A 26,430-nucleotide genomic window follows, 5' to 3' on the forward strand; every position below is an offset into this window, starting at 1 on the left:
TACAAAAAAACTTATTCTCATACGATAAGAAATATATTTCAGGTAGAAAATGTCAGAGATCTCCCAAAAAACGTCCATGCTAGGCTAGGCTAGGCTAATCGTATGCTAAATTGAATTCAACTCAATGCTTATATTGTCCTTATACAACTATAATGAGATTTAACCTGTTCATTTTGGGGTATATACACTGACTTCCTGTACATATTGGGTCATTTCCTGTTAACTTGGCTTTAAGTCCGGGTCACTTCCTTTTGAATTGGCTACAATAACAAGTCATTTCCTATTGATTTGATCACTTCCTGTTCATCTTGGGCTGTATATGGTGACTTCCTGTAATATGTTGGGTCACTTCCTGTTGACTTGGCTTTAATTCGGGTAACTTCCCATTGAATTGGCTACAATAACAAGTAATTTCCTATTGATTTGATCACTTCCTGTTCATTTTGGGCTATATACAGTGACATCCTGTACATGTTGGGTCACTTCCTGTTGACTTTGCTTTAATTCCAGGTCACTTCCTTTTTAATTGGCTTTAATTACAAGTCATTTCCTATTGATTCGATCACTTCCTGTTCATCTTGGGCTGTATACAGTGACTTCCTGTATATGTTAGGTCACTTCCCGTTCATTTTGGGCTATATACAGTGACTTCCTGTACATGTTAGGTCACTTGCTGTTCATTTTGGGTTATATACAGTGACTTCCTGTACATGTTAGGTCACTTCCTGTTAACTTGACTTCATTTCCAGTTCTCTTCCTATTGATTTGATCACTTCCTGTTCATTTGGGCTATATACATTGACTTCCTGTACATGTTAGGTCACTTCCTGTTAACTTGACTTCATTTCTACGTCTCTTCCTATTGATTTGATCACTTCCTGTTCATTTTTTTAGCTATTTACAGTGACTTCCTTTACAAAAAATGACAGCCAATTACTTTTATTTATTGAATATTTCATTTAAATCTTGTTTATTGTTCTATACATTCCCATATTCCCAGTTTTGTGTACATTTATCATTTATTTTTCAGTTCTATTTAATGATGTACTTAATTCCCAAATATTTTTGACATTTATTTTTCAATCTCTTATGTTGTACTTATCGTCATTTTTAATGTTTAATTTTGTCATCTTACGACAGAGGCTAAATTCTAATTTTTTTGCGAGTGCGCCTCACTTCCTTTTGAACTTCCTGTCTCATATCTCAAAATATGTTTCTAAAATCACCACGGCGGTAAACACAAAGACGCCCGCCTCACGTCTCTGATTCCAAGCCCCGCCCCCTCATTAGGCTTTTCTTTCTTCCTAATTAATGCAGGTATAATGAGTCCAACTGTGGACCTCTGCCCCCTCGGAACGCTAATTAAGGCGCTAGCTTAGCGCGTCTTTGGAGAGGAACAATCGGAGAAATCTGCTGTCCCGAATTATAATGAGTCAAAGGGATGTTGTTGTCGATGGGGTGCTTAAGCTCAGCAGATTTCTGGATTTCTTGGCAACATAAAAATGACTGTGTTTATCTCATTTAGCATTTAAAAAATACATTTAGCATCCGAGTCTGGTTTATTTTTTGTTTTGTTTTACATTTTCATAGATAGCTAGCTAGCTAACAAGCACGAGAAAAAGCATGCTCGTGCTTGGAGATTTTTTTTGAGTGGGTGGGGTCAATTGGGGTATATTCAGTCACTTCCTGTTCATATTGGGTTATTTCCTGTTGACTTGGCTTTAATTCCAGGTCACTTCCTATTGATTTGATCACTTCCTGTACGTTTTTGGGGTATATACAGTGACTTCCTGTACATGTTGGGTCACTTCCTGTTGATTTGGCTTCAATTCCACATCACATCCTATTGGATTGATCACTTTCTGTACATGTTGGGTCACTTCCTGTTGACTTGGCTTCAATTCCAGGTCACTTCCTATTGTTTTGATCGCTTTCTGTTCATTTTGGGGAATATTCAGTCACTTCCTGTACATATTGGGTCACTTCCTGTTGACTTGGCTTTAATTCCAGGTCACTTCCTATTGTTTTGATCGCTTTCTGTTCATTTTGGGGAATATTCAGTCACTTCCTGTACATGTTGGGTCACTTCCTGTTGACTTGGCTTTAATTACAGGTCATTTCCTATTAATTTGATCACTTCCTGTTCATTCTGGGCTTTATACGGTTACGGTAACTTCCTGTACATGTTGGGTCACTTCCTGTTGACTTGGTTTTAATTCCAGGTCACTTCCTTTTGAATTGGCTTTAATAACAGGTCATTTCCAATCTTTTGATCACTTCCTGTTCATTTTGGGGTATATACAGTGACTTTTTTGAGTGGGCGGGGTCAACAAAGACTTGAGTAAACAAATTTAGCATTCAATTCTGCCTGTTGTTTTCTTATATTTTCATAGTTAGTCTACTCAAAACAATGTAGCAGGCTTTCTCGTGATCCGCTAGCTAGCTAGCAAACACATGTTGACAAAATGACAACAAGTGAAAAGTATGCTAATGGATAGACCGTATGCTAGCAGTTCATTCTAGCTTTGACATCTCGTGATTTCCCGAATCGTCCCGAGATATCTCAGCAGTGATGTCACTTCCTGTCGCAGATTCGGCAAGAAGAAAGAGGACAGGAGTAAAGACGCCACTGCCGCCAAGATGGCCAGGCAGCACCTGGACGCCTGTCTGGAGGAGGAAGTGGACGGCTTCCTGGATGACAGAGACCGGTAAGGACTGACGCCGTGATGACCGATCACGTCCCGATACCTCGGTTTGTCGCCGACAGAGACGATCCACGCTACGCCCGCGTCGAGGCCAGCCCCCGCTACGCTTTGACGGACTCGGGCCCGCGATCCCTGCCCAATCTGAGGGAGGACGAACGGGAACCCAACTACGCCCAGATCGAGCATTACCGCCAGCCCGATTCGCTGCCGCCGATTGGTCGCGACGACTCCCCCGGGAAGGGGCGGACGCCTCGCGCCGCCGCCCCCGACGATTTGGAGGCGTTGTACGCCAAGGTCAACAAGCCCAGACAATCGGCGGAAAGGTGAGGTCAATACTTACTCTTAATTTTGGGGCACTTCCTGTTGGTTTTGAGCGGTTGGTCAACATTTTCTCTTAATTTTGGGTCACTTCCTGTGGATTTTAGGCGGTCAATCTTAATTTTGGGTCAATTCCTGTTGATTTTGCGTGGTCGGTCAACACTTCCTCTTAATTTTGGGTCACTTCCTGTTGACTTCAGGCGGTCGGTCAACATTTTCTCTTAATTTTGGGTCACTTCCGGTTGATTTTGGGCGGTCAATCTTAATATTAGGTCACTTCCTGTTGATTTTGAGCAGTCAATCAACGCTTCCTCTTAATTTTGGGTCACTTCCTGTTCATTTTGGGCGGTCGGTTAACACTTCCTCTTAATTTTGGGTTACTTCCTGTTGATTTTGGGCGGTCAATCAACACTTCCTCTTAAATTTTGATCACTTCCTGTTGATTTTGGGTGGTCGGTAAACACTTCCTCTTAATTTTGGGTCACTTCCTGTTGATTTTTGGTGGTCAATCAACACTTCCTCTTAATTTTTTGGTCACTTCCTGTTGGTTTTGAGTGGTCGGTCAACACTCTCTTAATTTTGGGCCACTTCCTGTTAATTTTGGGCGGTCAATCAACACTTCCTCTTAAATTTTGATCACTTCCTGTTGATTTTGGGCGATCGGTCAACACTTCCTTTTAATATTGGGTCACTTCCTGTTGATTTTGGGCTGTCATTCAACACTTCCTCTTAATTTTGGGTCACTTCCTGTTAATTTTGGGGGGTCGGTCAACATTTCCTCTTAATTTTGGGTCACTTCCTGTTCATTTTGGGTAGTCAGTTAACACTTCCTCTTAATTTTGGGTCACTTTCTGTTGGTTTTGAGCGGTCGGTCAACATTTTCTCTTAATTTTGGGTCACTTCCTGTTAATTTTGAGCATTCAATCAACGCTTCCTCCTAATTTTGGGCCACTTCCTGTTAATTTTGGGGTGTCGGTCAACATTTTCTCCTAATTTTGGGTCACTTCCTCTTAATGTTGGTCGATCGGTCAACACTTCCTCTTAATATTGGGTCACTTCCTGTTGATTTTGGGCTGTCATTCAACACTTCCTCTTAATTTTGGTTCACTTCCTGTTCATTCCCGGGAATTCCAAGGTCACTTCTTACCGAATTTGTCTTACATATAACTTCCTGTATACTTTGGGCAACTTCCTGTTGATTTTGAGCACTCCTTCATCATTGCCCGTCCATTTTCTGCCGTTTACGGGTCACTTCCTGTTGATTTCCGGTCATTTCAAGTTCACTTCCCTTTTGAACTTGTCTTACCTATCACTTCCTGTTTACTTTGGGTAACTTCCTGCCGTTCTTCCCTCTCCAAATGGATTTGGCATCAATGACAGTACCTGACCGAAAATGATATCTTTTTAAAATATTTTTTTCCTCTTCCCCGCAAACTTTAGTATCGGTATAGCATCGTCCAATAGCGTGCGAGCGGGTGCGAAGCCCGTTTAATATTTTCCCAAAGTTTCTCCATGCCGTCCCTCCTTTTGAATTAACCATCACGACGGGGGCTTGTTTTCGCATCGCCGTGGAAACGGATCTTTTTGAGCGAGCGCGTCAAATCTGAAGAGGATTTTGACGCAAATATGTCATCTCCCCCGATGGAAAAAAAATGGCGGATTGAACTCCCGGAAAGGAAAACGCTTTTGACTTGCAAATTACGAAGAGGATGACAAGAAATGGGGGTGGGGGGGGGGGGACAGATGGGAAGACATGAAAAGAGGACAAGTCGCCATGACGGACGGACGGAGTGGAGACAAAAAAGGGGGGAGGGGCTAATTAAGCTTCGTCCGGCAGCTTGGCAGATGTCTTTGACGTTAGCTAGCTTTCTTCATTACGGACCTTTTTTCTTTCTTTTTCTCGGTATTACGCTTTCATGTTGGTTTGGAAATTCTTCAAATAAAGCTTCACGTTCCAGATTACAAAAAAAAAATCGCTCGTACGCTGTCAAAAAGGCTGGTTAGCTTAGTTTAGCGCCCGTTTAGAAGGCCGACAAAACTTTTTGGCTAATTTTCTGCTAGCTCTTTAAAAAATAAAATAAAATAAACCTTTACTTTTCAGATTTTTGCATCATTATTTAGCAAAAATAGCTCGTACGCTCTCAAAATGCCTGGTTAGCTTAGCTTAGCTAGCCTTTAGCAGCTTGACAGAACTGTTGGACTACTTTAGCGCTAGCTTTCTTCATTTTTTTTCTGAAAATACAGCTTTATTATTCAGATTTTTTTAATTAGCTTGCAAAAGCCTGGTTAGCTTAGTTTAGCTACCGTTTAGCAGGCTGATGGTAATGTTAGGCTACTTTTACGCTAGCTTTCTTTAAAAAAAAGTCTAAATTAAACTTTACTTTTCAGATTTTTGCATCAACATTTGTCAAAAATAGCTTGTACGCGCTCAAAATGCCTGGTTAGCTTAATTTAGCTACCGTTTAGCTAGCCGACGGAACTGTTGGGCTACTTTTACGCTAACGTTCTTAAAAAAATGTCAAAATAAACCTTTAGTTTTCAGATTTTTCCCAAACCAGTCCCACCAAAATAGCTCATAAACTGTCAAAATGCCAAATTATTGTAGCTTAGCTACAGTTTAGCATCCTGACAGACCTTTCGTAGCACTTTAGCGTTAGCTAGCTTTTCTCAAAAACTCAAAAGGCTTTGTTAGCTTAGCTAACTCTAAAGATAAACAGTACAATTTCTGTAAGATGACTCGGTATTCACGATAAATATCTGCGCGAATGTTAGCTAGCTAGCTAGCTGGCTGTTAAGCTAGGTATTATCACAAAACAATTAGACAAAAGTCATTTGTCTTCATCTCGGACACTTTTTGACGCAGAAAAGAGAAAGTTTGTTAGATGAGGGTGCCGGATCTTCTTGTCCAAATGTTTTTGAAGGCCAATCATCCTTAGGAAGAGCACCCCCCGCGTCCCCCCGCATCCCCCCGCCACATCCCTCATCCTGTCAAAATGGCAGACTAGCCATCTCGCCGTCCGCCTATTTTACCGTGGGGACATTTTCATTAGCGTGTGGGATGGCAGGTGCGCGCGTTGACGGGCGTCACGTTTGATTAACGCCGCGGCGGATTGTGACCTGTAGCTGGAAAAGGTTAGCTACGCTTGTCAAAGGGAATTAAGGAGGACGGAGCGGGAAAAACGGCGCCACAAAGATAAAAGACGTTTGGAAAAGGAAAAAGAAAAAGTCCACACTAGCGAGGAAACACTTGGAAAAAGTTGTTGTGGGGGTTATGCTAGCGTTCTGTTGTGTGTTTTCATGCTAGCGTTGCTGTAAGCTTACATGCTAGCGTTGCCCTATGGTTTTATGCTAGCTTAATGTATGCGTTCATGCTAGTGTTACAGTATGCGTTCATGGTAGCGTTACCGTATGCGTTCATGCTAGCATTGCCTCAAGATTTCATGCTAGTGTTACCTTTGTGTTTTCATGCTATTGTTACCATATGCATTCATGCTAGCGTTACCATAAGATTTCATGCTAGCGTTGCCCTGTTTTTATGCTAGCGTTATGCCGTGTGTTTTCATGCTAGTGTTACTGTAAGCTTACATGCTAGCGTTGCCCTATGGTTTTATGCTAGCGTCACAGTGCGTTTTTATTGCTAGAGTTGCTGTATGCTTTCATGCTAGTGTTACCCTGTGTTTTCATGCTAGCTTAATGTATGCGTTCATGCTAGTGTTACCGTATGCGTTCATGGTAGCGTTACCGTATGTGTTCATGCTAGCATTGCCGTAAGATTTCATGCTAGCGTTACCGTGTGTTTTCATGCTAGTGTTACCATATGCATTCATGCTAGCGTTACCATAAGATTTCATGCTAGCGTTGCCCTGTTTTTATGCTAGCGTTATGCCGTGTGTTTTCATGCTAGCGTTGCTGTAAGCTTACATGCTAGCGTTGCCCTATGGTTTTATGCTAGCGTCACAGTGCGTTTTTATGCTAGAGTTGCTGTATGCTTTCATGCTAGTGTTACCCTGTGTTTTCATGCTAGCTTAATGTATGCGTTCATGCTAGTGTTACCGTATGCGTTCATGGTAGCGTTACCGTATGCGTTCATGCTAGCATTGCCGTAAGATTTCATGCTAGCGTTACCGTGTGTTTTCATGCTATTGTTACCATATGCATTCATGCTAGCGTTACCATAAGATTTCATGCTAGCGTTGCCCTGTTTTTATGCTAGCGTTATGCCGTGTGTTTTCATGCTAGCGTTGCTGTAAGCTTACATGCTAGCGTTGCCCTATGGTTTTATGCTAGCGTCACAGTGCGTTTTTATGCTAGAGTTGCTGTATGCTTTCATGCTAGTGTTACCCTGTGTTTTCATGCTAGCTTAATGTATGCGTTCATGCTAGTGTTACAGTATGCGTTCATGGTAGCGTTACCGTATGCGTTCATGCTAGCATTGCCGTAAGATTTCATGCTAGTGTTACCTTTGTGTTTTCATGCTATTGTTACCATATGCATTCATGCTAGCGTTACCATAAGATTTCATGCTAGCGTTGCCCTGTTTTTATGCTAGCGTTATGCCGTGTGTTTTCATGCTAGTGTTACTGTAAGCTTACATGCTAGCGTTGCCCTATGGTTTTATGCTAGCGTCACAGTGCGTTTTTATTGCTAGAGTTGCTGTATGCTTTCATGCTAGTGTTACCCTGTGTTTTCATGCTAGCTTAATGTATGCGTTCATGCTAGTGTTACCGTATGCGTTCATGGTAGCGTTACCGTATGTGTTCATGCTAGCATTGCCGTAAGATTTCATGCTAGCGTTACCGTGTGTTTTCATGCTAGTGTTACCATATGCATTCATGCTAGCGTTACCATAAGATTTCATGCTAGCGTTGCCCTGTTTTTATGCTAGCGTTATGCCGTGTGTTTTCATGCTAGCGTTGCTGTAAGCTTACATGCTAGCGTTGCCCTATGGTTTTATGCTAGCGTCACAGTGCGTTTTTATGCTAGAGTTGCTGTATGCTTTCATGCTAGTGTTACCCTGTGTTTTCATGCTAGCTTAATGTATGCGTTCATGCTAGTGTTACCGTATGCGTTCATGGTAGCGTTACCGTATGCGTTCATGCTAGCATTGCCGTAAGATTTCATGCTAGCGTTACCGTGTGTTTTCATGCTATTGTTACCATATGCATTCATGCTAGCGTTACCATAAGATTTCATGCTAGCGTTGCCCTGTTTTTATGCTAGCGTTATGCCGTGTGTTTTCATGCTAGCGTTGCTGTAAGCTTACATGCTAGCGTTGCCCTATGGTTTTATGCTAGCGTCACAGTGCGTTTTTATGCTAGAGTTGCTGTATGCTTTCATGCTAGTGTTACCCTGTGTTTTCATGCTAGCTTAATGTATGCGTTCATGCTAGTGTTACCGTATGCGTTCATGGTAGCGTTACCGTATGCGTTCATGCTAGCATTGCCGTAAGATTTCATGCTAGCGTTACCGTGTGTTTTCATGCTATTGTTACCATATGCATTCATGCTAGCGTTACCATAAGATTTCATGCTAGCGTTGCCCTGTTTTTATGCTAGCGTTATGCCGTGTGTTTTCATGCTAGCGTTGCTGAAAGCTTACATGCTAGCGTTGCCCTATGGTTTTATGCTAGCGTCACAGTGCGTTTTTATGCTAGAGTTGCTGTATGCTTTCATCCTAGTGTTACCCTGTGTTTTCATGCTAGCTTAATGTATGCGTTCATGCTAGTGTTACCGTATGCGTTCATGGTAGCGTTACCGTATGCGTTCATGCTAGCATTGCCGTAAGATTTCATGCTAGCGTTACCGTGTGTTTTCATGCTAGTGTTACCATATGCATTCATGCTAGCGTTACCATAAGATTTCATGCTAGCGTTGCCCTGTTTTTATGCTAGCGTTATGCCGTGTGTTTTCATGCTAGTGTTACTGTAAGTTTACATGCTAGCGTTGCCCTATGGTTTTATGCTAGCGTCACAGTGCGTTTTTATGCTAGAGTTGCTGTATGCTTTCATGCTAGTGTTACCCTGTGTTTTCATGCTAGCTTAATGTATGCGTTCATGCTAGTGTTACCGTATGCGTTCATGGTAGCGTTACCGTATGTGTTCATGCTAGCATTGCCGTAAGATTTCATGCTAGCGTTACCGTGTGTTTTCATGCTAGTGTTACCATATGCATTCATGCTAGCGTTACCATAAGATTTCATGCTAGCGTTGCCCTGTTTTTATGCTAGCGTTATGCCGTGTGTTTTCATGCTAGTGTTACTGTAAGTTTACATGCTAGCGTTGCCCTATGGTTTTATGCTAGCGTCACAGTGTGTTTTTATGCTAGAGTTGCCGTTTGCTTTCATGCTAGAGTTACCGTATGCGTTCATGCTAGCGTTACCGTAAGATTTCATGCTAGCGTTGCCCTGTTTTTATGCTAGCGTCACAGTGCGTTTTTATGCTAGCGTTACCGTGTGCGTTCATGCTAGCGTTACCGTGTGTCTTCATGCTAGCGTTATCGTGTGCGTTCATGCTAGCGTTACTGTGTGCGTTCATGCTAGCGTTACCGTGTGCGTTCATGCTAGCGTTACCGTGTGTGTTCATGCTAGTGTTACCACATGCTTTTATGCTAGAGTCAGTGTGTATGCTACCGTTGCCATATGCTTTATGCTAGCGTTAGTGTGTGTTCATGCTAGCGTTACCGTATGCTTTGTGCTAGCGTTACCGTGTGCTTTCATGCTAGCGTTACCGTGTGTTTTCATGCTAGCGTTACCGTGTTTTCATGCTAGCGTTAGCGTTTGCTTTCATGCTAGCGTTACCGTTTGCTTTCATGCTAGCGTTACTGTATGCTTCATGCTAGCGTTACCGTGTGTTTTCATGCTAGCTTTACCGTATGCGTTCATGCTAGCATTACCGTATGCTTTCATGCTAGCGTTACCGTGTTTTCATACTAATGTTAGCGTGTTTTCATTCATGCTAGCGTTACTGTATGCGTTCATGCTAGCATTACCGTATGCTTTCATGCTAGCGTTACCGTGTTTTCATACTAATGTTAGCGTGTCTTTTCATGCTAGCGTCACAGTGTGTTTTTATGTTACCGTTGTGTTCATGCTAGCGTTTCCTGGCTCATTTTCTTACATGGCTAATGCAACGTTGTGGTTCTTGGCAGTGACGGACAGCCAATTGCGACGCGGCGGGAATACCCTCCTCCAGCCCGGGCGGCCCCCGCCTACGAAGAACTGGACTCGGCGACCCGTCGCTTCCTGGACGACGACCCGCATCGGGTGAGTGCCATTCGTTTGATTTGCTTTCAGTGTGTCACAACACGTGTCAATCAATAAATGTATATAAATATAATATTTAGTTTTTCCTCAATTTTTAATACATTAAAAAATGGAATAAAATAGTTAATATTTTCCCCGAGAGAGGAACTTTCAACGTCGACACGTCGACTCCGACGGCGAGAACGGGAAATTCCAGACCGTAAAGCGTCCTGGAAGGAGCACAGGAAAAGATGAAACCAAAATAGGCCCAGATGATGACGTCATGTCATTTGGAAAAAGACAATGAGCAACATTTACAAATGCTTTTCTCCCTCAAAACTCCCCATTTTTGCTTTGGCCAGGCGCGGCCAAATCCACACAAATTAGCCTGCTAGCAAGTAATATGGGTTAGGGTTAGGGCACACAAATTAGCCCGTTAGCAAGTAGAATGCACCCAAATTAGCCCGCTAGCAAGCAGAATGGACAGAAATGATCCTGATAGCAGATAAAATCCACATAAATTAGTCTGCAAGCAAGTAGGATGCACCCAAATTAGCCTGCTAGCAAGTAGGATGCACACAAATGAGCTTGCTAGCAAATAAAATCCACATAAATTTGCCCGCTAGCAAGAAGAATGCACCCAAATTAGCACGCTAGCAAGTAGGATACACCCAAATTAGCCCAGTAGCAAGTAAAATACACACAAATTAGCCTGCTAGCAAGTATAACACACTCAAAGTAACCTGCTAGCAAGTATAACGCACTCAAAGTAACCTACTAGCAAGTAAAATACACACAAATTAGCCTGCTAGCAAGTATAACACACTCAAAGTAACCTGCTAGCAAGTATAACGCACTCAAAGTAACCTACTAGCAAGTAAAATACACATAAATTAGCCTGCTAGCAAGTAGGATGCATACAAATTAGCTTGCTAGCAAATAAAATCTATATAAATTAGCCCGCTAGCAAGTAGGATGCACACAAATTAGCCTGCTAGCAAGTATAACACACTCAAAGTAACTTGCTAGCAAGTAAAATACACACAAATTAGCCTGCTAACAAGTACGATGCATACAAATTAGCTTGCTAGTAAATACAATCCATATAAATTTGCCCGCTAGCAAGAAGAATGCACCCAAATTAGCCCGCTAGCAAGTAGAATGCACCCAATTAGCCTGCTAGCAAGTAAAATACACACCAATTAGCCTGCTAGCAAGTATAACGAACACAGATTAGCCTGCTAGCAATACTTTTTTCCTACATGAATATTCCACGTGATTTTTAATACGGTCCATTGCAAAAATATCAGCGAAGTATGAATGTGAAAATAAGCATTTCCTTCAGAATTGACTGAAAGTTTTCCCTCTAATTTGTCCATTCCGTCCGCCATGTTCCCTCTCCAAAGGAGTAGGTCACCTTTTTTAACGATGACCATTTGAGCCGTCTTTAAAGAAATGTCAGCCGTCTCTTGGTGGCGCCGATGCCAATTAAGCCGGCCAAGACGTGGCGTAGTGGTTGGCTTTTCTGCACTGACGACACTTGACCTGGTGCCAAACGTCAGTCGGATTGACCTCGGGGTAGACGGCTTTTCCCGAAAACACACCCGAGCAATTACAAGTTGAAAGCTCCACTTATCGGGTGCCGTGAAAGTCGCTAAAAGTCCAATTTGGATGGACGGGGAGGGGCGGAACAATGGATTGGAGCTTCTGTGTCGCCAATGGCGTTGAGTTTGGGTCGCTTTCTGTTTATTGGGGGCGTTTTGGGGCCACTTCCTGTCCATTTTGGGTCATATCCTGTTGGTTTTTGGGCATTCTGGGGGAACTCCCTGGCCATTTTGGGTCACTGATGATTTGGGGGCGTTCTGTGGCCACTTCCTGTCCATTTTAGATCATATCCTGTTGATTTGGGGGCGTTCTGGGGCCACTTCCTGTCCATTTTGGGTCATATCCTGTTGATTTTTGGGAATTCTGGGGCAACTTCCTGGCCATTTTGGGTCACTGATTATTTGGTGGCGTTCTGTGGCCACTTCCTGTCCATTTTAGATCATATCCTGTTGATTTTCGGTTATTCTGGGGCGACTTCCTGGCCATTTTAGATCATATCCTGTTGATTTTTAGGCATTCTGGGGCCACTTCCTGTCCATTTTGGATAATATCCTGTTGCTTTTAGGTCATTTCCAGCTTACCTCCTCGCCATTGATCACTTCCTGTCCCTTTTGGGGTATTTCCGAGTCACTTCCTCTCCATTTGCGTGTCACTTCCTGTTCATTTTTGCGTCACTTCCTGTCAATTTTAGATAGCTCTTTGTTGATTTTAGCGTATTTCCAAGTCATTTCCTATTCATTGTTCTCTTGTTGAATTTGCGGCTTTACTGCATCACTTCCTGTATATTTTAGATAACTTTTTCACATTTTCATGAACTTAAAAATAATAATAATAATTAATACCAAAAAATATCGCCAAATAGTGAACTCGTGATAAGTGAAGACGCGATAATCGAGGCATTACTGTCCATAAATAGTAAATTTAAAGTGATAGCAGCACATATTTTGAACTCCAAAAACAAAAGGCCTAAATGAGCTCCTAATTCATTTCTTAGCCCCGCCCACAAACCAAAAACCTCAAAGCTTTCATTTTCCCGAGCAAAAAAACGACACGAGCGCCGTCCTTTCCCCATTTTAAACGCTCCCCGGCGACCGACTCCTGTTCTCGCCTCGCCGCAAACACGCGGCACCCCCGCGTACGCACACGCCGCGGCCGGATGCCTCCACCGAAACACCCTGGTTTTAGCCACGTCCGAAGCCGAGACGGGAGTGGTCGTGGCTAAATCAGGTGGCCCGTCCCCCCCCCCCCCCCCCGGCGAGACCGCACGACGCGACCCGTCACCCTCGCCCTTTTACACGTGCGCGCCGCTAATGAAAGGGCAGCTAGCGTAGCAGCGGGCGGGGCGCCATTCGGGCTCGGGTAATTACACAGGCCACGTGTTTGTTTTTTCCCGGGCCGACCGACCGACCTAGCGTCCGTCCGTCAACCCAAAATAACCCCGAGGCGGCGTCCGGGACCAGCTGCCGACAAACGGGCCACGTCGGCTTTCTTCGGCACGAAAAACCAGACCAGAAGACCAGTCCTCCGTGGACCTATCGAGTCAAAAAAAGAGGAAAAAAATCGTATTAAGACAATATGTTAAATCCCAATATTCGTTCCTTCATTCATTTTCTGAACCACTTTGTCCTCACTAGGTTCGCGGGGGGTGCTGGAGCCTATCCTAGCTGACTTTGGGCCAGAGGCGGAGGTGGCCAGCCAATCGCTGGGCACAAGGAGACAAACATCCAATCGTAGCTAGGGGAAGTTTAGAGTGTTAACCAGCTAGCCTAGCATGTGTGTTTTTGGAATGTGGGGGGAAAGCGGAGTACCCGTGGAAAACCCATGCATGCATGTTGATTTTTGGGCATTCTGGGGCAACTTCCTGTCCATTTTGGGTCACTGATGATTTGGGTGCGTTCTGGGGCCATTTCCTGTCTAATTTGGCACATATCCTGTTGATTTTGGGGCATTCGGTGGCAACTTCCTGGCCATTTTGGGGTAACTGATGATTTGGGGCGTTCTGGGGCCACTTCCTGTCCGTTTTGGATCGTATCGTGTTGACGTTCAGGCATTCTGGGCCACTTCCTGTCCATTTTGGATCATATCCTGTTGATGTTCAGGCATTCTGGGGCAACTTCCTGTCCATTTTGGGTCACTGATGATTTGGGTGCGCTCTGGGGCCACTTCCTGTCCATTTTGGATCATATACTGTTGATTTTTGGGCATTTTGGGCCACTTCCTGGCCATTTTGGGTCACTGGTGAAGATTAGGGGGCATTCTGGGCCACTTCCTGTCCATTTTGGATCACATCATGTTGATTTTCGGGCATTTTGGGCCACTTCCTGGCAATTTTGGGTCACTGATGATTTGGGTGCTCTCTGGGGCCACTTCCTGTCCATTTTGGATCATATCCTGTTGATTTTTGGGCATTTTGGGCCACTTCCTGGCCATTTTGGGTCACTGGTGAAGATTAGGGGGCATTCTGGGGCCACTTTCTGTCCATTTTGCATCATATACTGTTGATTTTCAGTTTGAGGCATTCTGGGCCAATTCCTGTCCATTTTGGATCATATCCTGTTGATTTTATCATTTATCAGAACATGCAAAATCCACACAGAAAAGTCCGAACCTGGATTTGAACCCAGAACCCCAGAGCCGTGAGGCCGACGCCCTAACCACTCAACCCACCGAGCCGCCCTAATTCTGAATATAATATTGCAACATGATGGGATTAAAATTCAGAATTTTCCCTATTATAAGAATCGAGTCAGAAGTATAATATTACTGGATTAAAAAAAATACAGTCCTGCATTGTAATACCACCCAAAATAAAACAAATCACGTCATAACGAGGCGAAAAAGTCATCATATTACGAGAATAAAGTCAGACGTAACATTATGGGATTAAAGTAGAAAGTCATAAATTGTCGGGCGCGCGAACCCAAAAAAAATCGGCCCTTCCCGTCCGCCGGGATTGGACGTCTCGCGCCCACGGGTTAATTAGCATTTGGCCAGACGTCGTGCTAATGAGGCCCTTTTAAAAAAGCAAAGTCGGGCTCCAACTTGACGTCAAAACATTTCCACTGGCCACCGCCACGTCGCACCCCCCCACCCCCAATAGACCCCCCTCTTAGGCTCCGCCCCCCGCCTCTCGGAATTTCATTTCCTGAAGGCGACAGCTGCGAACGTCTCGGTCTCATCTGGCGGCGGCGGCGGTGGCGGCGAAAGCCACTCTCTAATTTGGGCAAAATGGAAACCAGTTAGCCAAACAAGCCAAACTGAATTAGAGGCCAACCATTGTTCTTGGCTTTCTTTCCCCGGCAACAACAAAAAGAAAATGCAGAAGGCGGATTCTGATTTGCTGGTGGGAAGATTCCATCCAGTCAAGATATAAATCTTTTTTTATTTTTTTTGCTAAGATTAGTATGAGAATAAAGTCATATTTCGGAATGTTGCGTGAATTTTGGTTTCACTTGTTTGGTGCAAATCAATTTTTAAAAAGAATATTTATTTAATATTTTAAAAAATATATATTTATCTAATATTTTTTTAAAAGAAATATTTATCTATTTGTTTTAAAAAAGAAATATTTATCTAATATTTTTAAAAAAAGAAATATGTATTTTTTCAATAAAAATATTTATTTATTTTTTTAAAATAAAAATATTTATCTATTTTTTTAAATACAAATATTTATCTAATTTAAAAATATATATATTTATCCATTTTTCAATTAAACATATTTATCTAATTAAAAAATTAACATTTTTTTTTATTTATTTAATTTAAAAAATATATTTATCTATTTTTGGGGATCCAAAGTAGCCTGCTAAATTTGAGCTAAAGCTCCTGAAAGGACCCAAAGTACCTTGCTAGCTAGTAGCTAAGCATCCCTTATGGACCCAAACTAGACTGCTAGCTAGTAGCTAAGTGTCCTGTATGGACCCAAAGTAGCCTGCTAGCTAGGAGCTAAAGCTTCTAAATGGATCCAAAGTAGCCTGATAAATTTGAGCTTAAGCTCCTGCTAGCTAGTGGCTAAAGCCCCTGAATGGACCCAAAGTAGCCTGCTAGCTAGCAGCTAAAGCTCCTGAATGGACCCAAAGTAGCCTGCTAGCTTGTAGCTAAAGCTCCTAAATGGATCCAAAGTAGCCTGCTAGCTAGTAGCTAAGCGTCCTGTATGGACCCAAAGTAGCCAGCTAGCTAGTAGCTAAAGTTCCTGAATGGACCCAAAGTAGCCAGCTAGCTAGTAGCTAAAGTTCCTGAATGGACCCAAAGTAGCCTACTAGCTAGTAGCTAAACCTCCTGAATGGACCCAAAGTAGCCTCCTAGCTAGTAGCTAAAGCTCCTGTATGGACCCAAACTAGCCTGCTACTAGTAGCTAAAGCTCCTGTACGGACCCAAAGTAGCCTGCTAGCTAGTAGCTAAAGCTCCTGAATGAACCCAAAGTAACCTGTTAGCTAGTAGCTAAGCATCCCGTAGGGACCCAAAGTAGCCTGCTAGCTAGTAGCTAAAGCCCCCAAATGGACCCAAAGTAGCCTGCTAGCTAGTAGCTAAAGCCCCCAAATGGACCCAAAGTAGCCTGTTAGCTAGTAGCCGAGCACCAAGACTGTCTCGCTAGTCGCTAAGTATGAAGTGAAAAAGGAAACAATGACATTTCCCCCCCTAAAAATGTATAAAGAAGCTACTTTTTTTATTTAAACCACACGCAGCAGCGTTCAGTTTGGAAAAAAAGTTGCTGTTTATAGTCTCGTGTTTACATTTGCTGCCATTTTGGCTCGACACGCCATGTCTGTAATCAAAAGGAGGTGGCGGAGGTTTTAGCTGCACTTTTACGAGCTGCCAAAACGCACAGACGCCCCAAAAATAGACTTTTTAATCTGCCGCTTTTACGGGCGCGTCCGATTGGCCGAGTGGTCGTTAGGACAACGAGGAGCTTACTTGCGGTTACGCGTGTTCGCGACATACCACGGAAACCAAAAAAAGCCACATCAAAAACAGTTTTTGTTGGTTTGGGGGGGAAGCTGAAGCTGGTTAGCATCAAGCTAGCCAGGGATAACGTTGAAGTTGGTGGCTATTTATAAAGGGAAATGGATGGCAATCACCATTGACGGTGCTAGACGTCCAATCTCTTTACCTTAAACTTTCAGTTTCAAAAATTCCCCCTCCGAAAACTGACAAAAAATCCCCAAAGTTGAAGCTGAAGAAAATGTAGCTGAAAATGAGGAGTGAGAAAAAAGAATACTTAAATCTTCTGTTTCAAAAATTCCCCCAAAATTACAAAAAACATCTTAAAATGACCTTTTTTGGAGGGTGAGGAATGACCCCAAAAATTGAAGTACAAACCTTAAACTTTCAATTTTAAAAAAGGAAAATAAAGTGACACTTTTTAAGTACAAAAAAGTGACATTTTTTAAGTATTTTTTTTTTAAGTACACTTTTTAAGTACCAAAAATGACTTTTTTAAGTACCAAAAATGACTTTTTTAAGTACAAAAAAGTGGCACTTTTTAAAGTATTTTTTTTTTAGTGACACTTTTTAAGTACAAAAAATGACACTTTTTAAAGTACAAAAAAGTGACACTTTTTTAAGTACAAAAAAGTGACACTTTTTTAAGTACAAAAAAGTGACACTTTTTTAAAGTACAAAAAATGACACTTTTTAAAGTACAAAAAAGTGACACTTTTTTAAGTACAAAAAAGTGACACTTCTTTAAGTACAAAAAAGTGACACTTTTTTAAGTACAAAAAAGTGACACTTTTTTAAAGTACAAAAAATGACACTTTTTTAAAGTACAAAAAAGTGACACTTTTTTAAGCACAAAAAAGTGACACTTTTTTAAGTAGAATTTTTTTAAGTGACTTTTTAAGTAAATTTTTTAAGTGACACTTTTTAAAGTACAAAGCTTAACGTTTTTGTTTCAAAAATACAATTTAGCACAATTTTCCCCCCCAAGTGGGCGGGGCTAGCGGCGAATAAACCCATCGCTGCCTTCTTCCCACTTGAAATAAATTGGACGGCAATGCTCGAATCGTGATTTTAGACGGCGTTACGAGCTAACTTCCTCTTCCGTCTTCTCGCAGGTGTTCGCCAGGGGTGCCGAATCTCGACCTTTACACCTGTATGAAGAATTGGACCGACCGCACGGCGGGTAAGACGCGGGTAAACTCGATTTACTCTGGGTGGGAAGATGGAAATTGGACTTTATGATGTGAATAAAGAACGGGTCAATCGAATGCGACTTGGCGGTCCGGCGCCGCGGGTTTGAGCCCCGGAGATAAACGGCGGTGTGGCTAGCCGAGAGCGAGCCGAGCTAATCCGCTTTGGAGCGGCTAATTAAATCTGAGGAGCGTCCACTCGTCGCCGGGTCTCGGGGGGGAAGCCCCTCCCCCTTTTTTTGAGGCGCTCTCCCGGCAAATTAGGAAAGGTAAACGCCTTTGGCTCATCGGTGCCGGATGGCCGCCTGGATGGATTTGCCATTAGCGGCGCGCCGCTGAGCTGTGGCGGGCCAGCGAGTGAGAGAAAAAAAAGGGAGAGGGAGGGAGACCAGTCATTTCACGGACTGTCGGTTTGTCTCGTAAAAAGCGAGGCTTCTCTCGGAAACCGTCCTTTCTGCTTCAAACGGTTTGGACGTCTCGTGTCGTCAATGGCAGACCAAGACGATGCAATTATATTTAAAAAGGGTAGAATATTTCAGTATAAAAATATTTTTTAAATGACAAACTGTTGGGAAATTTGGTGTTTTGTTGTAGCAAAATTTGAGTAGAATTTTTCACATTTTTTTTAACATTGCTCCACGAAAAATTATTTAATTTTTTCATTTTTTTTATTTAAGAAAAATCTAAATTTAGTTTTTTTAGTTTTGAATGTTTTGAATTTTATTTTGGAATTTTCAAGGTTATTTATATTTTATGAATACAAAAAATTCATTTATTTTTATTCAAGACATCTAAAAAAATAGTTTTAAATGTTATTAATTTTTTATGAATATTTTTTCATTTATTTTTATTTAAGACAAATCTAAATTTATTTATTTTAGTTTTAAATGTTATTAATTTTTAATGAATACATTTTTTTTCATTTTATTTATTTAAGAAAAATCTAAATGTATTTTTTTTAGTTTTAAATGTTATTTATTTTTTATGAATAATTTTTTTCATATATTTGTAGCTAAGAAAAATCTAAAAAAATGTTTTTGTTTTAAATGTTATTTATTTTTTATGAATACTTTTTTTTTTCATTTATTTTTATTTAAGACAAATCGAAATTTATTTTTCTTAGTTTTAAAAGTTTTTTATTATTATTTTGGTTTCTCTCAAAACAATTTATTTAGAGTTTTTTAATTTAGTTTTCCATGTGATTTTTTTAATATATGTTTTTTCTATTGTATTTATCAATTGAAATTTCGACAGGTTTATTGTTGTTACCATTTGCATGGACTTTACTTACTCATGTATTGCGATAAATGTTTGTTAAATGTCAATTGAAGCACGGAAAAAGGTGGACATTCCTTTGAGCCAACCTGCCAGCCTGCCACATGTCGTCTTTTGGACAGACAGAACGGCTGGCTGGGCTGTGGCTTTTGGGAAGACCACCTGCACCGGCCCACTCTCTTTGGGTGGTCAAAACACACCCACGCGGTATTTTGGAGTCCGAGAATATCTTTGTGGAGAGCAACTCCCACTAAATTCCTCCCCAATCCACAGGTGTCCAAGCGGGGCAACAAAAAAAAAGCAGGCCGTTTGTGGTAATCTGGCTAAAGCGGGCATGCCTCGCTGTTATTGGACCCGCCGTGGGAAATATGGTTGACGTTAGCCCCAACGTTCTGTTGTGTTTCGAAATGTTAGAGCCGGGGTGGGTGGGTGGTTGTGTCCTTGGTGGGGTTAGCTTTTAAATGTGAGGTGATGTTTGGATAGATGGGTAGGTTGGGATGGGTAGGATATCTAGGTGGGATGGGATTAAGTGGGTGGGGAGGTAGGGTATAAAGTTAGGGTATGTAGGTGAGATGATATTGGATAGGTAGATGGGTTGGGATGAAGTAGGTGGGTGGGTGGGGGTATGTTTAGGTAGGTTGAGTAGGTAGGTGGGTAGGTGGGTAGCTATGTAGGTAGGTAGGAAGGTAGGAAGGTTAGGGTATGTAGGTGAGATAAGAATAGATAGGTAGGTGGGTTGGATTAAGTAGGTAGGTTGATGGGTGGGTGGGTGATTAGGTAGGTTAAGTAGGTGTGTGGGTAGGTAGATAGGGATGGTAGGTTGGTAGGTAGGTAGGAAGGTTAGGGTATGTAGATGAGATGAGATTGGATAGGTAGGTAGGTAGATAGATCGGCCGGTCGGTAGGTTGGGAGGTCGGTAGTAAGGTTAGGGTATGTAGGTGAGATGACAGTGGATAGGTAGGTGGGTTGGGATTAAAAAGGTGGATGGGTAGGTGATTTAGGTAGGTTGAGTAGGTAGGTGGGTAGGTGGGTAGCTATGTAGGAAGGTAGGAAGGTTAGGGTTAGAGTAGATAGGTAGGTTGGTTGGATTAAGTAGGTAGGTTGATGGGTGGGTGATTAGGTAGGTTAAGTAGGTGTGTGGGTAGGTAGATAGGGATGGTAGGTAGGTTGGTAGGTAGGTAGGAAGGTTAGGGTAAGTGTGATGGGTAGGTAGGCTCCATACTATAAGAGGACATTGGGTAGATTGCATGGGTGGTCAGGTGGGGTGGGTAGCTAGGTATGTCGGTAGAACAATGGGTAGGCTATATAGGAAGGATGGATAAAAGTGGATAAAAGCTAAAAGTGGCGCCCCCTACATACCATACCTGCTAACGTATTTTTTTGGGTACGCCTCTTTCTTCCAGGAGGGACCACCCTCGGCCCACGCGGCGAGACCCCCTACCCTACCAGGAGCACGAAAGAAGTCGGGCGTCGTCCTCCGACCGCCTAGGGCGCCGCCGCTACGAGACGGTGGCGGACATCTCGCGCTACGGAGACGCCACGCCGCCCGAGCCCAGGCGCAAGAACCCCGTCATCGGCGCCGTTTAACGCCCACGTCCAGGTACGAAGACGGGATTCGCTTTCTGTTCCAAGATGGCCGACAAGTGGAGGCTGATCGTTAGCATCTTGCTAGGCTTAGGTTTCTTTCCACTCTTGTAAAATCCTCAGGTTTTTTTTAACAACACAAACATTGGTTCTTTTAAGTTATGACCGCTTTTTTAAATTCATCCTGGGCGACCAATCCGGATTGGTCGCCGTTTTTTTAACTGTTTTAGTGCCGTTGACGATGGTAGGTGTCCAATCGCGTGGTTTTCACCTCATCCGTGTAAAGCTGAGTTTATTACGAGTCGATCTCCGATTTGTGGTTGTTTTTATTCGCTGCCGTCCTTCCCGCTCCAAACGGATTGGACGTCTCGTGCCGTCCGTCCATGGTAGACAATGACTTCAAAGCAGATGCTCTGATGTTGCCATTTTTAAAAATGGCTCCAGAATGAGTTCCGACTTGATCTGAATGTTAATGCATTGACTTGAATGGGAACGTAACTTCGCGGCGGCCATCTTTAATCAGGGCTAAAAGCTCTTTTTACGCGTTTTCCTTGATTTGGAAGGATTTTATTAATGGCAGAAGGCCAATTTGGTTGAATTGGGAGGGCTGGCAGTGACTCAACGTTTGTTTGTTTCCTGCCAGATCTCCTAGTTCAACTGGATTGGACGTCGATGGGAAAATGAGACAATGGTGTACAGAACTAGCATGCAATGTTTTGAATAAAGTGTACAAATTTTGGTTCATTCCATATTTTAAACAATTGGACTCTGAGTGCCACTTAATTCAGCAACAATTTTTATACATTTAATGTTAAACTTGACTATTAAGAAACTATTTTTTAAATTAAAAAATTAAATGAGAAAATAATAACTTAAATATAACTGTTTATTTTGTACTCAAAATAGAAAATATTAACTTTTTTGTTTGTTTCCAATTTTTTGTAATTAAAGAGAATAATTACAGTTTTTTAATGAAATATTGGTTGGAAGTATTTTATTGAGCTTTAAAGACTATTTATTGTTTTATTTTAATTTTCAAAGGTAGATCAATAATAGCTTAAATGAAGGATGAACAAATATATAAAAAAATATTTATCTTTGTATTATAAATGAACAAAAAAAATGAACCTTTAATACATTTCACATGGAAAAAAATGGTTCTTATTTAGGAGACACTGGATTTGCAACGCTTGCCAAAAAAAGGAGCTGCCGGCCTTCCGATAAGGGCCAATTAAATGTTCCCATGGGATGATTAAGACCCAATTTGCTCTCCCAAATAAAGATGGCGCTGATTAGCAAAATGAGTCTTGAAAAGGGGAGATAATTAGCCACAAAGACGCCCACCCTCTGTTTTAATTGCTCGTCAAGTAGCGGCAAAGCTAACCGCAGCTAGCCACGTGCGATGGATGGATTCGTTGCATTTGTGTGAAAAAATGATTGATTTTTTGAAACAAAAATGTTAAGCTTTGTACTTAAAAACGTGTCACTTTAAAAAAAATACTTAAAAAAGTGTCACTTTAAAAAATGTACTTAAAAAAGTGTCATTTTTTGTACTTAAAAAGTGTCATTTTTTGTACTTGTGTCATTTTTGTACTTACAAAAGTGTCATTTTTTGTACTTAAAAAAGTGTCAATTTTTTGTACTTAAAAAGGTGTCATTTTTTGTACTTTAAAAAGTGTCATTTTTTGTACTTTAAAAAGTGTAATTTTTTGTACTTAAAAAGTGTCATTTTTGTACTTTAAAAAGTCCCTTTTTTGTACTAAAAGTGTCATTTTTTGTACTTAAAAAAGTGGCATTTTTTGTACTTTAAAAAGTGTCATTTTTTGTCCTTAAAAAGAGACTTTTTTGTACTTAAGTGTCATTTTTGTACTTAAGTGTCATTTTTGTACTTAAAAAAGTGTCATTTTTTGTACTTAAAGTTTCATTTTTTGTACTTAAAAAAAGTTTCATTTTTTGGACTTAAAAAACTCATTTTTTGGACTTAAAAAACTCATTTTTTGGACTTAAAAAACTCATTTTTTTGTACTTAAAAAAATGTCACTTTTTTATTTTTATTTTTTAATTGAAAGTTTAAGGTTTGTACTTCATTTTTTGGGTCATTCCTCTCCCTCCCAAAAAGGTCATTTTAAGATTGAATTTTTTCCAGGTTAAACTATTGCTCTACCCCATTTTTTTTTTCATTTTTGATGGACATTTTGTAACAGAAGATTTAAAGTTTGTATTCATTTTTTGTTACTCCTCACTTTCAGATACATTATTTTCAGCTTCAACTTGGGCAATTTTTTTGTTAGTTTTTGGGTAGTTTGGGATTTGTACTTAATTTTTTTAGTCGCTCCTCCAAAAATGGTCTCGCGGGGGATCGAACCCAAAAACCCCCAAAACGCGACATCTCCAAATACTATATACATTTTTAAAACCAGTTTCACGAGCGAACGCGTCAACATCTGCCGGCTAACACTAGCGCTTTTGAAATATTAAAAAAGCGATGGCTTTTTTATTTATTTATCTATTTATTTGGAGCCAGTGTGTTTGTTTGATATTGTTCACAAGCTGTGAAATTGGATTTGTGCGCTGGGCCCGATATTAGAAAAAGCATTTCATATCCTGTGCAATAATCTGCCTGCCTTTTTCAACTTGAGCTTTGTTTAAAGGCCCCCCTTTTCTTTTTTTACATCTCGCCCTTTTTTTTTTCCTTTTGGAGGGGGGGGGGGGCTTGGTTTTGATTATTTGGATCTCGCCCACGCGTCTTTAACACCGTCGCCACGGTAACACGGGGAAAGATGACGTCGTCGTGGCAACGCGCGGGTTTGATTCGCACATTGTGCCGGAGAAGAATCGCTGGAAATCAATCCCGTTGTTCATTTCGGCCAGGCCGGACAACTTTTGTTGACTGCTCACTTCCTGTATATTTCTGGGTCACTTCCTGTGTGCTTTTTGGGCCATTTCTGGGTTACTTCCTGTGCATTGTGGGTCAATTTCTGGGTCACTTCCTGTGCATTTTGGGCCATTTTTGGGTCACTTCCTGTGGATTTAGGGCAATTTCTGGGTCACTTCCTGTGCATTTTGGGCCATTTTTGGGTCACTTCCTGTGGATTTAGGGCCATTTCTGGGTCACTTTCTGTGCATTTTGGGCCATTTTTGGGTCATTTCCTGTGTATTTTGGGCCATTTCTGGGTCACTTCCTGTGCATTTTAGGGTATTTATGGGTCATTTCCTGTGTATTTTGGGCCATTTCTGGGTCACTTCCTGTGCATTTTAAGGCATTTTTGGGTCACTTCCTGTGCATTTTGGGCCAATTTCTGGGTTACTTCCTGTGCATTTTGTGACATTTCTGGGTCACTTCCTGTGCATTTTAAGGCATTTTTGGGTCACTTCCTGTGCATTTTGGGCCAATTTCTGGGTTACTTCCTGTGCATTTTGGGCCATTTTTGGGTCACTTCCTGTGGATTTAGGGCCATTTCTGCGTCACTTCCTGTGCAATTTTGGACCATTTCTGGGTCACTTCCTGTGCAATTTGGGGCATTTTTGGGTTACTTCCTGTGCATTTTGGGCCATTTCTGGGTCACTTCCTGTACATTTTGGGCCAATTCTGGGTCACTTCCTTTGCATTTTGGGTCACTTATGAATTTGAGTCACTTTCCATCTTTGGGTGGTCACTTCCTGTACATTTAGTGCTAACTTCCTCTACATTTCTGTGTCACTCTACAGTTTGGGGCATTTTTGTGTCACTTCCTGTACAGTTTGGGGCATTCTTGTGTCACTTCCTGTTGATTTTGTGTCACTTTACTTCTTTGGGCATCACCTGGGCCTCTTTCAGTGCATCTAGTGGGTACTTCCTGTATATTTCTGTGTCACATTAGAGTTTGGGGCATTATTGTGTCACTTCCTGTGCATTTTGAGGCATTTGTAGGTCACTTATGTGCATTTTGGGGCATTATTGTGTAACTTCGTGTGCATTTTGGGGTATTTGTAGGTCACTTCCTTTGCATTTTGTGGCATTATTGTGTAACTTTGTGTGCATTTTGGGGTATTTGTAGGTCACTTCCTGTGCATTTTGTGGCATTTGTAGGTCACTTCCTGTGCATTTTTGGGTATTTGTAGGTCACTTCCTGTGCATTTTGGGGCATTATTGTGTCACTTCCTGTTCATATTGGGAAGTGACCTAAAATGAGCAGGAAATGACATAAAAACGCCCAAAATCACCTAAAATTGACGTGAACACAACAGGAAGTCACCTGAAATGCACCAAAATCAAATGCAAATGACCCAGAATCCTCCTCAAATCAACAGGAAGTGACCCAAAATCACTATCACCATCATTTCCCTCGACCAATACGTTCCCTGGAAAAAACACCTCCAGAAAAAGCTATTTTAAGGGCCTTTTATGTCGTTTAGACTGGCACAGACAGACCGTTCGCTAACTCAAAATGCTAACGGATACGATACGCCGCTGTCACACCCGCACACACCCACGCGCACACACAGACACACACACACATACACACACACACGGAGGCAAAAAGTTCCAGGTGCTTTTTTTAGAAGCGGTCCAGTTGCTCATGCAGTGTTGTAATGTCAACAATGAGGTTACATTGCTGCCGGCTGACAACAACTTTCCAGTAATCTCATTGGTCCATTTTTTTTTGTTTTTAGTATTTGCCCCGCCTTTAGTCTCCCAAACATGAGCCATTTTTCTGGAAAAGACAGAAATCTCCCGTCTGGTGCATAAATCCGGCCGACTTCCGTCCTCCAATGGCAAATCAAAGTGCTTTCATTGGCTCCGCCCACTAGCACCTACTCATTTTTAAATTTCACTTTTATTTGGACAGTTTTGATGCATTTTAAGGCATTTATGGGTCACTTACTGTGCATTTTGGGACATTTCTGGGTCACTTCCTGTGCATTTTGGGGCATTTTTCGGTCACTTCCTGTGCGTTTTGGGCTATTTTTGGGTCACTTCCTGTGCATTTTGGGCTATATCTGGGTCACTTCCTGTGCATTTTGGGCTATATCTGGCTCACTTCCTGTGCCTTTTGGGCCATTTCCGGGTGACGTCCTGTGCATTTTGGGCTATATCTGGGTCACTTCCTGTGCATTTTGGGCCATTTTTGGGGTCACTTCCTGTGCATTTTGGGCCATTTTTTGGGTCACTTCCTGTGCATTTTGGGCTATTTCTGGGTCACTTCCTGTGCATTTTGGGCCAATTTCCGTCCTTAGCACCTACTAATTTTCAAATCTCACTTTTATTTTGACAGTTTTGATGCATTTTAAGGCATTTATGACTTCCTGTTCATTTTGGGCCATTTTGGGGGTCACTTCCTGTGCATTTTGGGCCATTTCTGGGTCACTTCCTGTGCATTTTGGGTCATTTCAAACAATCTCCCATCTGCTGCATAAATCCCGCCCAATCCTCCAATGGCAAATCAAAGTGCTTTCATTGGCCCCGCCCACTAGCACCTACTCACTTTTATTTTGACAGTTTTTATGTTTTTTTTTTTTTTTTTTTAATGGTAGCTTTGCTCCTCCGTACGTGACGAATTGTTTAAAAAAAATGAGAAATGACATAACGG

The 26,430-nt window shown here is 41.8% G+C and overlaps 1 protein-coding gene across 2 annotated transcripts in view; it reads left to right on the top strand.

The window, feature by feature from the left end:
* The window catches only part of pard3ba (par-3 family cell polarity regulator beta a), a 67,245-nt gene extending 44,115 nt beyond the window's left edge, over positions 1 to 23,130 (top strand). For both annotated transcript variants that reach the window (XM_077616612.1, XM_077616622.1), the window contains 5 exons: positions 2,592 to 2,708; positions 2,768 to 3,028; positions 10,169 to 10,283; positions 17,927 to 17,994; positions 20,680 to 23,130. In XM_077616612.1, coding sequence (XP_077472738.1) covers positions 2,592 to 2,708; positions 2,768 to 3,028; positions 10,169 to 10,283; positions 17,927 to 17,994; positions 20,680 to 20,863 — 745 coding nt within the window. In that variant the 3' untranslated portion in view covers positions 20,864 to 23,130. The remainder of the gene's footprint in view (positions 1 to 2,591; positions 2,709 to 2,767; positions 3,029 to 10,168; positions 10,284 to 17,926; positions 17,995 to 20,679) is intronic.
* The last annotated feature ends 3,300 nt before the right edge of the window (positions 23,131 to 26,430 follow it).

Source organism: Stigmatopora argus, chromosome 1, assembly GCF_051989625.1.
Source record: "Stigmatopora argus isolate UIUO_Sarg chromosome 1, RoL_Sarg_1.0, whole genome shotgun sequence".
Classification (NCBI taxonomy): Eukaryota; Metazoa; Chordata; class Actinopteri; order Syngnathiformes; family Syngnathidae; genus Stigmatopora; species Stigmatopora argus.